At 40.2% G+C, this 16,784-nt stretch overlaps 1 protein-coding gene across 2 annotated transcripts in view; it reads left to right on the top strand.

Annotated features, from left to right (window-relative positions):
- The window catches only part of ILRUN (inflammation and lipid regulator with UBA-like and NBR1-like domains), a 92,942-nt gene that overhangs the window by 33,910 nt on the left and 42,248 nt on the right, over window positions 1-16,784 (top strand). For both annotated transcript variants that reach the window (XM_036248080.1, XM_036248081.1), the window contains exons 2-3: window positions 3,306-3,460; window positions 11,372-11,569. In XM_036248080.1, coding sequence (XP_036103973.1) covers window positions 3,306-3,460; window positions 11,372-11,569 — 353 coding nt within the window. The remainder of the gene's footprint in view (window positions 1-3,305; window positions 3,461-11,371; window positions 11,570-16,784) is intronic.

Below are 16,784 nucleotides of genomic sequence, written 5' to 3'. Positions count from 1 at the left end.
TTGGATCACCGGCAGCTGGATCAGGAAGTTGCCAGGAAGACTAAAGTACAAACCTTCCTAATGAATGGTCAAGCAAATGGGCACAGTTTGGCCCCTGGCCCAGCTCTGTTTCATGTAAATTTTATCTAGCACACAAAGGACTGGCTTGCAGCTGGTGGTGGTGTAATTCCAGTCATTACTGACTAATATAACAGGCCACCATTGCATGAGGCTTGACCTGAGGTAGCTGCTCTAAATATAGCCAGCCTTCTGGCTGATTCAAACACCTGGAGGAGCAGGCAGGCTTTTCTCCCCCAGCAGGAAAAATATTTGCTGTTAATAGCATGTCTGTTGAACAGTTGTATACTGTCAGAGCTTATTTTATGCTATGTTTATGCATAATTAAAAACAATTCACTGGATCTATTGGATTTTGGTTGGGTTATGTTTAGAAAAAATGCAATTTATGTTGTTGCCTACTGGACTGGGGATGATGTCACTAGTTTGAGTAAGACCAGGAGAGAAGCAGTTAATGTAATTACTGACCGTTTCTTTGATCTCCCTAATGAACACAGCTTACTTAAACCCCTTAGTGGCCTTTAGTTTCTGGCACTTATACACGAAGCTGTCAGTCATGTGATTCTGTTCAATTAGGGACTCTGGTTTGTGTGCTTGGTAGTTCCTTCTGCCATAAGGGGATTTATGAGTAATTAAAAAAAGAACACTGCTCTGGCTGGTTGCTCAGTGGTTAGAGCATCAGCCTAAGGACTAAGGGTCTCAGGTTCCATTCCTGGTCAAGGGCACATACCTGGGTTGAAGGTTCGATCCTGGCCCTTGTCAGGGTCTTGTGGGAGGCAACCAGTCATTGTCCCCCTCTCCCCTCTCCCCTCTCCCCTCTCCCCTCTCCCCTCTCCCCTCTCCCCTCTCCCCTCTCCCTCTATTGAAAAAAAAATTCAATGGTAAAATATCCTTGGGTGAGGATTAACAACAACAACAAAAGAGAACACTGCCCTGGCTCATGTGACTCCGAGGTTAGAGCATTAGCCCGCACACCTAAGGGTCGTGGATTCGATTCCTGGTCAAGTGCATGTACCTGGGTTGCAGGTACAATCCCTGGCTCCAGTTGGGGCAGGTGTAGGAGTGTGAGGTAGGCAACCAGTCGATGTCTCTGTCTCTCCCCCCTCTCCCCCTTTCCCTCCCTTTCTCCTTTCATTCTTTCTAAAAATCAATGGAAAAAATATCCCTCAGTGAAGATTAACAAAAAAATAATAAACATCAACTTTTAAAAAATGTCCTTCCAAAAAAGAAACTACAAATGTCTCATAAATATGTAAAAGATACTTAAACTCATAAAAAGAGAAAACCCTGCCCGGGTGGTGTGGCTCAATGGTTGAGCGTTGACCCATGCCACCAGGAGGTCGCTGGTTCCATTCCTGGTCAGGGCACATGCTCAGGTTGTGGGCCTGGTCCCCAGAAGGGAGCATGCAGGAGGCAGCCAGTTGATGTTTTCTTGCGTCGATATCTCTCTCTCTCCCTATTTCCCTTCCTCTCTCTCTCAAATCAATAAAGGAAAAAAGAGAGAGAGAAGAACAGTTTATGATGCTCATTGAGATCTTGTTTTTTACCTATCAGATGGACAAAAATCCAAAACGTTGGAGAAACGCTGTTGATGAGCAAGTAGGGAAATAAACCTTAGATTCTTGGTGAGAGCTATCATTAAGTGTACAACTTTTGAGGGAAGTTTTTATATATAAAATATATATATATATATATATATATTAACTTTATTGTTGAATGTATTACAGATGTCTCCCCTTTTCCCTCCATTAAACCCTTCCTCCCCAATCTCACCCCTCTCCTGCCTTCCACACATTGTGTCCATTGGTTATGCATATATGCATAGAGTTCTTTGATTTATCTCTTCCCACCCTCCCTTTCCCCTTCCCTTTGAAGTTCATCAGTCTACCAATTTGTACTTTTTTAAAATGTTTTTTTCTTTATTGATTTTAGAAGGGGGGGGGAGAGAAGCATCCATGAGAGAGAACATAGATTGACCGCCTCCTGCATGCCCCCCACTAGGAATTGGGCCCACAACCTGGGCATGTGCCCTGACCAGGAATCAAACCAGTGATCTCTTGGTGCATGGGTTGATGTTCAACCACTGAGCCACACTGGCCTGGCCCAATTTGTACTTCTTAATCCCTTCACCTTTTTCACCCATCCCCCAGTCCCCTTCCCATCTGGCAACCAACAAAAAGTTCTCTGTATCTATGAGTCTGTTCTGCTTGCTCATTTTGTTTGTAGATTCAATTGTTGATAGCTATATATATATTGCCATTTTATTGTTCATAGTTTTGTTCTTCTCCAAGTTATATGAATGATTGTGTGTAGGAAAGAAGAGGTAAGATAGGTGTTTTTCACTGTATGAAACTTCCTAAAGAAGCTAATGAAATTTGCATGCATTATTGTCTTTGTTTTTTGTTTTTTTTTAATCCTCACCCGAGGATATTTTTCTGTTTATCTTCAGATAGAATGGGAGGGAGGGACAAAGGAGAGAGAGAGAGAGAAACATCAGCTGTGAAAGAGACACATCAACTGGTTGCCTCCCACACGACCCTGACCAGAACTGGGACCAAACCATAACCGAAGCATGTTCCCTTGACAGGGATCGAACCCACGACTCATTGGTCTGTGGGCCAATGCTCCAACTGCAGAGCCAAACCAGCCAGGGCATCTTTTTTTTTTTTTATTGGAGTGTTTTAACAAGTGTAGCTGCTTTGAATTTCAGTCGCAGTTGCAGAGGAGCTCTCTTTTAATTGACTTTCTTTACCCAATACTTGCTATCCTTGTGGGTAAGACAGAAATTTCCTCATATTGTTGCCGATGGTGATAATGTTTGTTCGGCTTTTAAATTTTTTATTTTATTTTAGAGAGAGGAATGGGGAGAGAGAGAAACTGATCAGTTGCCTCCTGTGGGGCCTCTACTGGGGATTGAACCCCAAACCTGGCTATGTGCCCTGACTAGGAATTGAACAGCTACCTCTTAGTATACTGGACAGTGCTCTATCCAACCCAGCCACATTGCCCAGGGCAGTGTTTATTGCTTTTTATGTGGGTATCTTGGGAAGAAAGTGGTGCACAGGTTTGTTGGTCCTGGTGTTTTTCCTCTTGTTTCCTCAGCCAGAATCATTGACTCTGAAGATTTATATACTAGGAGCCTTAGGTTCTATTATAAACACTAAGAAACTGGCTTTTTCCTTTTGTTTGACAGGATGATATGCTCTGGACAGGACTAAAGTTTTTTTCACCTTTTCTCTTTATTTGTAGGAACCTACAAGCAGCAATTGGCGCCTATTATGACTTCGAGAGCCCAAACATCAGTATGCCCTCTATGTCTTTTGTTGAAGATGTCACCATAGGAGAAGGGGAGTCAATACCTCCTGATACTCAGTTTATAAAAACATGGCGGATCCAGAATTCTGGTAAATGTATAATGGGCAATTCTCCTTGTCCAGTTTTCTTTTTTTTAGTAGTTAAAAGAAATAAATCAATGTTTTAGAAATGTGATTGTATAACTCTGAGGTTTTTCTTATACATGATGTAGCATTTCTTATATTGGTATGATGACCAAACATCAATGACTTATCCTCTATCCTAGATTAGGAAGAACAGTTTAGGTCTTGATGGCATCTAAGCACAATTCAGTATTCATTTGACACCAGGAAATAGGCCTGTGTGTGGTAGTTCTACTCTGTCACTTTAATTCTGCTCTTAATCTTCCAGTTATTTCCAGCAGGTTAGAGGAAGTACAGCCGTGAATAGAACAAGGTAGCTAGAAAGAGCTGTGAGCACCTGATTTTTTGAAAGCTCACTTTTTTACAACCAGAGGATGATTCTGTCTAAAATTTCATTGAGATACCTATCTGAGACACTAGTACCACTTTCAAAAATAGGGTAATGAGTATGGGGATTTGCTCATTTGGGAAAGATGGAATAATTGAGAAATTGTTTTTTTAAAGCATTGTTTTGGTATATTGCTGACTTTAAGAAAGATTAAAATTAAGCTAACCATAGTTCTTTGAAAATGATGTCTGAATATGTATCTGGTAACTCTTAATTATTACCTTTTAATTATTAAATTATTTTCTAATAATTTTTTAAATTGGAGTGGATTTAGTATTTCTTGTCCCATCCAATAACAGTTTATGCTGACTGGGTGAAGATGCTTTAACATCCTTGTTATTAATGAGACAGAGAAATTCTGAGACAGAGAAACTAAGCAAAAGGATATTTAGCTAAAAATTGGTAGATGTGGGGGAACCCTAGCTAGCAAAGCAATCTGATATGATATGATGTAAAATTCTAGGGGCTCAAACCTCATAAAAGTTATTTTTTATTGACTTTATTTTTTAATTCTTTGTTTATTTTATGATGGGGAAAGATTGGCTAAGCAAGTTGTTATTCTTACTTTTTCTGGCTTATTTAGAAGTAACAGGTTCAGTGTGTCAGGTTCAGTGTGTCACAGAACAAATGCACATAAATTTTTTTTTTTGATATGTGCTCCTGGAGGGAACTGAACCCAGGACTCTGGTTCTCAGGCTGACGTTCCAACCGCTGAGCCAAACCAGCCGGGGCGAAACACACATAATTTGAATTGACCTAGTGTTGTAGGTGACTGGGGACATCTGTGGCTATGTAAAAATTTCATTAGCTTCTTTTCCCTTTTGGTTGTAACAGGGTGGTACATTGTAAGTTTGAGAGGCATATGATATAATATGGGAAAATACTCATATTTTCTGTTTTTCTTGAAATTCTTTTTTTTTTTTTATCCTCACCCGAGGATATTTTTCCATTTTTTGTACAGATAGAGTGGGAGGGAGAGAGAGGAAGGAGAGGGAGAGAGAGAAACATCGACGTGAAGGGACACATCGAGTGGCTGCCACCCGCACAACCAACCAGGGCCAGGGACAAACTGCAACCGAAGTACGTGCCCTTAGCGGGAACCGAACCCGGGTCTCTCCGGACCGCAGGCCGACGCTCTAACCACTGAGCCAAACTGGCCAGGGCTTGAAATTCTTATTTGTTCGAAGTTTGATTATCTTTACTTTGCCCAATTTCTTTCTTATCTTTCTTAATATTGTCTGCTTTTAAAAATAGAGTATTATGCCCTGGCCGGTTTGGCTCAGCGGTTAGAGTGTGGGCCTGCGGTCCTGAGAGACCCGGGTTCGGTTCCCGCTAAGGGCACGTACCTCAGTTGCAGTTTGTCCCCGGCCCTGGTCGGTTGTGCGGGTGGCAGCCACTCGATGTGTCCCTTTCACATCGATGTTTCTCTCTCTCTCTCTCTGTTCCTCTCTCTCCCTCCCATTCTACCTGAACAAAAAATGGAAAAATGTCCTCCGGTGAGGATAAAAAAAAAAAAAATAGAGTATTATGCTAGGCGAAATAAGCCAATCAGAGAAAGATAAATACCACATGATCTCACTTATTTGTGGAATATAATGAACAAAATAAGCTGATGAACAAAACAGACCCAGAGTCATAGACAGAAGTAGGGTTCAGACTGACAAACCTCAGAGTAGGAGGGTGGGAAGGAGGGAAGAGATAAACCAAAGAACTTATATGCATAACCAATGGACATAGAGAACAATGCTGTGGGGCGGTGGGGGTCGGGAGGAGGGTGTTTATGGGGTAAAAAGGAGAAACATTTGTAACAAAAATAAATTTATGAAAACAATCTCTTGAGTTCAGCTTCTGTTTCTCACGTTTCTCCTTTGTAGTATTACTAAAACCTGTTGTTACTGACCAAAAATGCTTTTGAAACTTACACATGAAAATTTTCAGTGAGTGACGTATGTTTAGAAAGTGAGTGTTGCGATGTGTCCCTTCACGTCGATGTTTCTCACTCTCTCTCCCTTCCTCTCTCTCCCTCCCACTCTATCTGTACAAAAAATGGAAAAATATCCTCGGGTGAGGATAAAAAATAAATAAAAAAAAAAAAAAAGAAAGTGAGTGTTGACCCATGCACCAAGAGGTCACCAGTTCGGTTCCCGGTCAGGACACATGCCCAGGTTTTGGGCCCAATCCCCAGTGGGGGGCATGCAGGAGGCAGCCAATTGATGTTCTCTCTCGTGGATTTTTTTTCTCTCTCTCTCCCTTTGCCTTTCTCTCTCTCAAAAATTAATAAAGAAAAATATTTTTCAAAAAATTGTATGAGCTGTTTAGCCTGGCCGGTGTGGCTTAGTTGAGTAAGCGTCTTCCCATGAACTCAGAACTAGGTCCTGGTTCGATGCCCAGTCAGGGCACTTGCCTAGGTTGAGAGCTCAATCCCCATTGTGGGGGTGTGCAGGAGGCAGCTGATTGACGTTTCTCACATTGACATTTTTATCTTTTTCTCCCTTTCTCTCTCTAAAATATCAATAAAAACAGACTTTTAAAAAGTTTCTTCTTTTTTTTTCTTCACCCGAGGACATTTTTTCATGTTTAGTTCAGATAGAGTGGGAGGGGGAGAGAGAGAGAGAAACATCGACATGAAAGGGACACATCAAGTTGCTGCCACCCGCACAACCCAACCAGGGCCAGAGACAAACTGCAACCGAGGTACGTGCCCTTAGCAGGAACCGAACCTGGGTCTCTCTGGACTGCAGACCGACGCTCTAACTGCTGAGCAAAACCGTCCAGGGCTAAAAAAAAGTTTCTTAAAAAAAAAAAGAAAAGTATGAGCTATTCAAAAGTTTTAGTTAAAAATTAATACTAACACCTTGTTTACGTATAGTGAAAATGGCCTGTCCTTCCATGAGTTTGTTATAGTGCTTTTAAATACTGAAAGGTATTAGAGTACTGTTGAAATATTTTAAATACTACCTTGTTGCAGATTATAGGATTTATTTCAGAAAGACCTCTTGATATTTCTGCTCACTCACTAGACAGTCACTTGGGTTAATGGGAGGGTTTGGAAGGTATTGATTTAAAATGGCCAGAATGTAAAATCAGAACTCCAAAGAGCTACTGCTCTTTCACTTTGATTTGGAGAAAATCTGTATTGGTGAGCCTGGCCACCTTTTTCTCTTGTTTTTACATAGTAATTCCAGTTTATTTTTATTTTTATTGTTTGAATTTTGTTTTTCTTTATTGCCTTTTAGAGAGAGAGGAAGGGGAAGAGAGAGAGAGATAGAAACATTGATGAGAGAGAACATCGATTGGCCGCCTCCTGCATGCCCCCCACTGGGGATTGGGCCCACAACCTGGACATTGGCCCTGACTGGGAATCAAACCAGCGACCTCTGGGTGCATGGATTGATGCTCAACCACTGAGCCACACCAGTTAGGCAGTAACTCCAGTTTAAAACAGCTTCTGGATCTGCAGCCTTTCCTATAAATGGCATTTTTGTTCCTGAGAAGTTGGGAAAAAATTGCTAGAGATTTTACTTCAGGTTACTTTGAACAAATAGTTGTTTTATTTATTCTTCTGGAATTTGTTCAGCCGGTTGTAAAATAGTTTTCTATCTATAAGCTAAATGCTTTCCATTTGATTAAGGAGAACCTGGCCTCCTATAACTGACAGGTATGTTACTAAAGAGAGAGAGGAAATGCATGCACGTGCACTGGTTCTTTGGCATCATCCTAATCTGGCCTGAATTCTTTCTGGAACTGGAGTAGTAACACAGAAGTAGGGCAGGCCTTTGCTATTTCTCCTCTGGCTCTCTTACTCTCATTCACAATCTTCCCTAAGAGATAGTGCTCACTGCAAGGGTTTCATATGTAATTTTCATAATTGCTCTCTGCTGTCATGTTCTAGACATGCCAGGCATTCAAATATACAACAGAAGAGATGAATAGGAACTGCATAGCTGTACCAACAGCTTCCCCAAAGAAGATAAATGTCATACATTGTTTAAAATTAAACTCCTAATACTGTTTAACTCCTTAGATTTAGACCACAGGAAAATAGAAGTGAGATATTTAATGACTTAGATACAGAATCCCACCATCCAAACTTTTGTCACTATTTAAGTGTTAGAAGCTTGGGGAACTTGAGCAGGAAAAATTACATTGGAGTTTAAAGTGAAAATTTGAAACTGTCCCTCTAAAGGTGAACATAAACAGTATTCTTTACCAACACGTGCAGCTAGCCTCTCAGTTGTTGCAAACATGCTCTGTTGTGGAGTAAATGTTAAGCTGAGCATGTAGTGATGACTGGTATTTCTCTGACTTTGGTGAAGTAGATATGATTATTATAGGAGAGTGCCTTTAGAGGCATCTTTAGTTTTTGAACTACATAGAAGTGAATATAAAACAAGAGTTGGGAAAAGAACTTCAGAAAGAATAACTCTTCCTCCATTTTTCTTTTGGCTCCTTAAAATCATAAGTTTTTTTTCTTTCTCTTTAGTATGATTATTGGGAAGATCATTCTGCTTCATTCATTCAACAAATTGTATTATGTTGTCACTTTTTCAGATATAGGGAGAAAATGGTGACAATCAATGAAGATCCCTATTTTTATGTCACTTACTTTGAAATGCAATGTCTAAACTTATAGGGGTTAAAACAATAGGGGATCTTCATTGAGATTTGTTGACTTCTGCATTGCTCTTTGAATGTTCCTTACTGTCTCCAAGTTCTTCTTCTTTTTTTTAATCCTCACCTGAGGATACTTTTCCATTTATCTTAAGATAGAGTGGAAGAGAGAGCGAGAAGAGACATCGATGTGAAAGGGACACATCGATTGGTTGCCTCCTGCACGACCCCAACCAGGGTTGGGGACGAACCGCAACTGAGGTACATTCCCTTGGATGGAATTGCACCCAGGACTCTCTGTTCTGCGGGCCTAACTGAGCAAAACTGGCCAGTGCTCTCCAAATTATTTCTATAATCACATACCTAGTAAGTCCCAGGCTTTCTGGAACTGATGGGCTTTTATTTCATTTTTGCTGTGCTCTCTCTCATCTCAAAATCACAATATAACAGGGTTTTTTTGTTTTTACTTTTTATTAAAATAAAATTATATTTCATGATAACTGGAGAATCACAGACTTAATCATATGCATGTGACACTTATATTGGAAAGTCATAAAACACAGATTAGTCTTTCTTTTCTGATAGATATATTCATCTCCCATTAAGCCAGTTTGTAGCAGACTTAATTTTATACATGTTTTATTATACTTCTCAAATCTTGGTTTCAGGTATACCTAGCCAGGTGGCCTGGATGGCTTTCCCTTCCTTCTGTATAAAGAATCAGCATCGTTTACTTCTTCAGAGTCACCTGACCTAATGGTTGGGTCTGTGAGGACTGTATATCATACTGAATTATTGGTAACTCTCAGAAGGTTGATGATGGTTCTTCAGTTCATAGTAAATTAACACTTTAGATGGTAGATGCTCTTCCATTTTTTTCAAAAGGCTCTCAAGTACCATATCAATAGGATATCTAGCATACTAAAAATATCAGGACTGTAGCTGCATACTTTAACATAAAAATCATTTAACATTTTATCAACCAGCTTATTCTCCCTGGAATATAGCAGCACTCCTTTTGCATAGCCGAGAGATCTGACCCTCTCAGCTGCTTGTGGTTTTCTGCTCTGGATAGCCAAGTATTTCTTATACCCAGACAGTCTTGGTTTTTCTTATTTTCTTAGAGGTTCAAAAACAGGCATATTCTTGGGTTTTCATATGAGCAGACATTGTCTTGTTACAGGGGTGTGTGTGTGTGTGTGTGTGTTAAACCATAATTATGAATTCAGCCTTTTAACAGTAGTTAAATTTTTCTCTTGGATCTTGGTCTTTAAAGAGACCAGCATTTTTTCCCAAGATGCTTCATGTCAGCTGCTACTACTCTGGACGTAAAAGAGATATGCTTTTGCCAGACCATAGGCCCCAGAAATGAAAAACAGAATTTGCATATGTTCGCAGTGTATCACCTACAACCTTTCCACTAGCCACAGTTCTCTGTCGTGTTGAGGACACTTTGCTGTCAGGTTTTGTTGTTGTTGCTTTTTTTAATCCTCACCTGAGGATACTTTTCCATTGATTTTCAGATAGAGTGGTAGGGAGGGAGGGAGAAAAAGAGAGAGAGAGGGAAAGAAACATTGATGTGAGAGAGAGACATTGATTAGCTGCCTCCCTCATGACCCCAACCAGGGCTGGGGATCGAACTGCAACCAAGGTACATGCCCTTGACTGGAATTGAACCTGTGACCCTTTGATCCTCAGGCTGATGCTGTTTCAGTTGCCTCCCATATACGCTCCAGTCGGGGATCAAACCTGCAACCCAGGTATGTGTCCCGACCAGGAATCAAACTGGCAACTTTCAGTGCATGGGATTATGCTCAACCAACTAAGCCACTCTGGCTGGGTGAAAAAGCAGTTTTAAATGAAAACAGTAATGTAGTTCGGCTCGTGTGGCTCAGTGATTGAGCCATCAACCCATGCACCAAGAGGTCGCCAGTTTGATTCCTGGTCAGGGCACATGCCTGGGTTGTGGGCCCAATCCCCAGTGGAGGGCATGTAGGAGGCGGTCAGTTGATGTTCTCTCTCATTGATGTCTGTCTCTCTCCCCCTCTCCCTTCTTGTCTCTCTAAAATCAATAAAGAAAAATTATTTTAAAAAATAAGTAAAAAAAGCCCTGGCCAGTTTGGCTCAGCGGTGAGAGCGTTGGCCTGCGGTCCAGAGAGACCCAGGTTCGGTTCCCGCTAAGGGCACATACCTCGCTTGCAGTTTGTCCCTGGCCCTGGTTGGGTCGTGTGGGAGGCAGCCACTTGATGTGTCCCTTTGATTTCGATGTTTCTCTCTCTCTTCTTCCCACTCTATCTGAACAAAAAATGGAAAAAATGTACTCAGGTGAGGATAAAAAAAATAAATAAGTAAAAAAAAGAAAACAGTGTCGTAGAAATTACTTCTAATGTGTTTCATCCTCTTGCCTGGATGAAAAAACTAGGGAGAGTCACACATATTTTTACCATGAATTTTAGCTTAAAAAGTAAAAGTGAAAATGGCTGTGTGTTAACTGTTAGCAGAGAAAGCAGTCCTCCAAAGATGCTGCGGCCCTGTGTTTGTTTTCATGGCTCGTTACATGTATCATTTTTAAGTTCTGCAGATTCAGTGAGATGTGTGACCTACCTTCCCTGGGGTCACATGAAATGCTTCTTAAGGAACTACCTTGCTTTTAAGGCTGTGTGTGCCTTCACTTAGGGGTAGATTGTTGGTCAGAGGTTGTTTACTCTGATGATTCCCTCTAACTAGTCATGTGAGATAATTCTATAGCTTAGGGATATGTTGGTAGGATTACATGTGTGAGAGACAAAGAAAGAGGCCTTTTCTATGGCTTTGTAATGAATTGCACCCAGCAAGGGACCACTGATTGCCTAACATTTTTTTCTTTTGCTTGAACTCAGGGGCAGAGGCCTGGCCTCCAGGGGTTTGTCTTAAATATGTCGGGGGAGACCAGTTTGGACACGTGAACATGGTGATGGTGAGATCGCTAGAGCCCCAGGAGATTGCAGATGTCAGCGTCCAGATGTGCAGTCCCAGCAGAGCAGGAATGTATCAGGGACAGTGGCGGATGTGCACTGCTACAGGACTCTACTATGGAGGTGAGTATATCCTTGTGCAGCCCATGGTGAAGGAATTAATGTAACATCTTACTTACTGTTACTGCATTCCCAGAGCTGCTCATAGAGCCTGTAAATTACATAACAGGGCTTGGCCTCTTTTAAAGAGTCACTCCATGCAGGTGAATGACTTGAAATTAATGACTGTCTCGTTGGTTCAGTCTAGTGCTCTCCCGTTTACACTAGAGTTTTAGTTAAAATTTAGTGAATTGTATGAGATATATCTTGCATTCTAAACAATGATTTAGTAATTTTGCTGTTTTTATTATATAATATAGTAGGTGCTATGAGAACACTGAAGGTAGTCTTTGTTTACAGAATCTCTAGACACGTCATATAAAAAAAATAATGCACAAAGTGTGCATACTTCCTTCAACCTGATGATCTGTCAAGTTACTAATGCCGCTCATGCCTTCTCTTTATTGCCAAACTTTTCAAAGTGGTATATACTCACCATCTCCTCTTTCTGTTTTCAATTTATTCTTCAACCAAATCTGTCCTTTTTTTTTTTTTATTGATTTTTAGAGAGAGATAGGAAAGGAAAGATCTGTGTGAGAGTGAAACATTGATCGGCTGCCTCTTGCACACTCTCTACCATGAACGTGCCCTGACCAAGGATAGAACAGCTACCTTTGGATGCAGAGAACAACACCCACCCAACTGAGCCACTGGCCATGGCTCAACCCAATCAATTCTTATAAATCCTCACCCAAGGATTTCTTTTTTCCCACGTAGAGTGGGAGGGAGGAGGGGTAGAGAGAGAAAGAAAGAAAAAGAGAAAAGGAAAAAGAACAACATCAACATGAGAGAGACACTTTCACTGGTTGCCTCCTGCATGACCCTGACCGGGGTTGGGGACCACAACCGAGGTACATGCCCTTGACAGAATTGAACCCGTGACTCTGGTCTGCAGGCCATTGCTCCAGCCACTGAGCCAATCTGGCCAAAGTGCAGCCTGTTTTTTACTCACTCCAATGAAATGTTCATCAGTGACTGTCCATTTAGCAGATATAACAGTCTTCATACTTAACTGACCTTCTATCATTTGTCACCATATTCGAAATGTGTTTTGAAATGTGTACCTTCCTAGAGTCACATAATACCTCTCTTGTTTCTCTTCCCCCCTCTGAATGTTCTTATTCTGTCTCTTTCTAGTCTCATCTTTGCTTTAGGATTACTAGATTCTGATCTGGGCTTTGATTATGCTCCGTGGCCTCATCTACCCACATGGCTTCAGCTGTCATCAGTAGAGCATATATGGTGATGCTCAAATTCACATCTGTGGCTACCAACTTTTTTTTTTTTTTTTTTTATCTTCATCTGAGGACATTTTTGCATTTATTTTAGATAGAGAAGGAGGAAGAGAGAGAGAGAAACATTGACGTGAAAGGGACACATAGAGTGGCTGCCACCCACACAACCCCAACTGGGGCCGGAGACAAACTGCAACCGAGGTACGTGCCCTTAGTGGAAACCAAACCCGGGTCAGACCAGCCAGAGCTCTGCCAACTCTTTTTGGAGCACCAAACCTGTGTTTTAACTGCTTATGTGCAGAACACCTCGATATTCTGTAGATTCTTAATTTTAACATCTCCCAGGCAAACTTACATTCTGCTGATCAGCACCTCAGTAAGATGATCAGGCCTGAAACCTTGGAGTCATCGTTTGTATTCTTATTATCCTTAATCACAGATGAATCTTTGTTGGTTTCACTATATTCCATGTCCTGGAAATCCAAAGAAAAATAGATAGTAAATAGTTCTTGCCCTAAGGGAGCTTTTTACTGGACTCATGACCAGTGGGACCTCTGGAATTATTTGAAGGAATCCTGGAATTAATGTTTTCAGACAGTGGGAACTTTAAATATTTTTTACGACCTCAAAAATGTTTAATGTTAGAAAAGGTGTCTTGTAGTGCTTATGTGACATCATTCTGTGCCTAAAACCTTTGTACCTACTGTAATAAAATCAAACTCCTTGGCATGGGGCTTAAAGCGCCTCACCATCTGGCCTGACCCCATTTTTACTTTCATCTTCAGTCACCTCCTTACTCCCCTACAGCCAGTCTCCGAAGATGCCACTTGCTTTCACTTCTCCTTTGTTCCTGTTGTTCCCATTACCTGAAACATCTTTTTTCTTCTTCCTAATAAACTCCTGCTCATCCTCAAGGCCCTAAAGTTACCTTTCCTTCCTCCCTTCTTTCCCCTTGTTTACTCTTCCCACCACTCCAAGGAAATTTATCCCTCCCTTTTTCATTAAATTATACACATGCTTACTGTTATACTTCACACATGGTATTTTAGGTGTTTGTTTACTTATCCTTTTCTCCTACTAGACTGTGAACTATTTGTTGTATAACAAATCAACATGTAATCAGGTATCAGAATATTACCATTTGCAACAATGTGGATGGACCTAGAGGGTATTGTGCTATGTGAAATAAGTCAGTCAGAGAAAGACAAATGCCACATGATTTTACTTACATGTGGAATCTAAACAACAAAAATAAATGAACAAACAAAATAGAAACAGACTCATAGGTACAGAGAACAGACTGATGGTTGCCAGAGGGGAGTAGGGTAAGGTGATTAGGTGAAAAGGTGAAGGGACTAAGAAGTACAAATTGGTAGTTACAAAATAGTCAAGGGAATGTAAAGTACAGCATAGGGAATATAATCAGTAATATTGGAATAACTGTATGGTGTCAGGTGTATACTGGGGAACACTTTGTAAAATATATGATTGTCTAACTACTACACTGTACACCTGAAACTAGTACAAAATAATATTTTTGTTGTTGTTCAGATAGAGTGCAAGGGGGAGAGAGGAAGAGAGAGCGAGAGAGAGAAACATCGACGTGAAAGGGACACATCGAGTGGCTGCCACCCGCACAACCAACCAGGGCCTGGGACTAACTGCAACCAAGTTACGCGCCCTTAGCGGGAACCAAACCCGGGTCTCTCTGGACCACAGGCCGACGCTCCAACTGCTGAGCCAAATTGGCCAGGGCGAACTGGTGGCCTCTTGGTACATGGGTCGATGCTCAACTACTGAGCCACACCAGCCGGGCCCATCCTTAATTTTTGTATGTTTGCATTGTGAGGTAAGGGTTATAGCTGAGGCTGGATGTAGTTTAAAATTGTTCAGTTATTTAGAGAGTATAGCCCTATCATAGTAAAACATTGACACACAAAACTTCCTGCACTTCTTTGATTCTTATGTGACAGTAATTTTAATATGTATTAATTGGTTTAATTACCACTTTTCTTGTGGGAGGAAGAGTAGAGCCATTATCATATGAAATGAATACATTTGATTATATGATACATTTTGATTTCAGAAATATTAAAAATGAGGAAGAAAGTAAGATTGACAATGCCATACATTTTCCCTTTACAGAAAGATGTTTACATGTATGCTGAAATTGTTTCAGATGAGAAATTCTTAAGGTTTTACTGAGTAGTTGTATGATGGGAATTTTTGGTAAATGCCATTGTGTACCCTTGCCACTGAATTATATCTCTTGGAAATAAGGAAGTGTAATTTTAGAAACCTCTCAGTAGTCTTGTAGTGAAATGTGAGTCATTGAAGAGGATATTTTCTTACTAAAAAGCAAATTGCATTCTGTTCCTGAAATGATGCTTTGACACTAGCCACATAATGCTCTAAGGTATTTATCACTTAGAAATTAGTTCATTCTATGTATAATCTTTATCTTGAAAAATATTTTTCATAATTTTCCCTCTAAGCACTTTATTTTTAAAAGCTCTCTTTATTTTTATCCTATTATCTTTGAAGAGCTTAAACTTTTCTTTCTTTGTAAGGAGAATGCCAGTGCTGTGAGCTTATTAACCTCTGGATTTTGCTTTGTGTGATCAGTGTTCTTCCATTTTTTTCTTATAATATTTAAGAGTTTTGTTTTTAGTTTATTTTGAGATAGTCTTGAAAACAATTGAATTCTAGAGTGGGTTAGCCTTTGGCTAGTAGCCACTTCAAAGTCATTTTTCCTTAGTAGAATATTTTCAAATTTCCTTTGAAACTATTCATTTTACAGTTTCTCTTGTATATTTAGAAATCAGAATTGATAAAGCAGTTCTTATTTTTTACCTAAGTCTTATTTGAGGACTTAAAAATTATAATAATATACTTTATTTTCACTCAGCATAGCCAAAATATTATCATTTCAACATGTGACTCTAGCCACATTTGAAGTACTCATTAGCTGCATATTACTAGTGTCCTGCCCTGTTCGGCAGTGTAGCTTTATAAACTCTAGCATTTTGTATTACTTTTTTTTCCTATAATAAGTTATGTAGAATTGGTGGTGGTGTTCTAAAGAATTTGCCAGTGAAACCGTTTGGCCTTGGATGGAGGGTTCTTTTTTGGAAGGTTTTTAATTACGAATTCAATTTATTTTTATAGTTACAAATCTGCTCAGGGTCATCTTGGGTGACTTTGGGTAATTTTAAGGAATTGGTCCTTTTCATTATTATTGAATTTATGAGCATAGAGTTGTTTATAGTGTCATTTGTTATCATTTTAATGGCTTCTGTGTCTGTAGTGATAATTTTCTCTTTTATTCTTGATAATATTTTGTGTCTCCTCTCTTTTTTCTTTACTATTGATAGATTTCTTGATTTTATTGGTCTTTTCAAAGAATCAGCTTTTGGTTTTATTGCTTTTTTCTTCTGTTTTTAATTACATGGATTTCTGCTCTTAATTTTATTATATCCTTCCTTCTGCTTGATTTGGGTTTGTTTGTTTCATTATTTTTCTGGTTTCTTTTTTTTTTTATCCTCACCTGAGGACATTTTTCCATTTTTTGTTCAGGTAGAATGGGAGGGAGAGAGAGGAACAGAGAGAGAGAGAGAGAAACATTGATGTGAAGGAACACATCAAGTGGCTGCCACCCGCATGGCCGACCAGGGCCGGGGACAAACTGCAACTGAGTCACGTGCCCTTAGCGGGAACCGAACCCGGGTCTCTCTGGACCGCAACGCTCTAACCGCTGAGCCAAACCGGCATGGGCTGGTTTCTTAAGATGGAAGCTGAGGTCATTGATCTGAGATCTTTCTTCTTTTATAATGTAGGTGTTTAATACTATTTTCTTAGCCCGTTAGGGCTGCTATAACAAACTACTATAGATTAGGTGGGTCGTAAACAACAGACATTTATTTCTCATGGTCTTGGAGGCTGGG

Source organism: Molossus molossus, unplaced genomic scaffold (assembly GCF_014108415.1).
Source record: "Molossus molossus isolate mMolMol1 unplaced genomic scaffold, mMolMol1.p scaffold_m16_p_8, whole genome shotgun sequence".
In the NCBI taxonomy this organism is placed as follows: Eukaryota; Metazoa; Chordata; class Mammalia; order Chiroptera; family Molossidae; genus Molossus; species Molossus molossus.
This window is presented reverse-complemented; position numbering and strand designations above follow the sequence as displayed.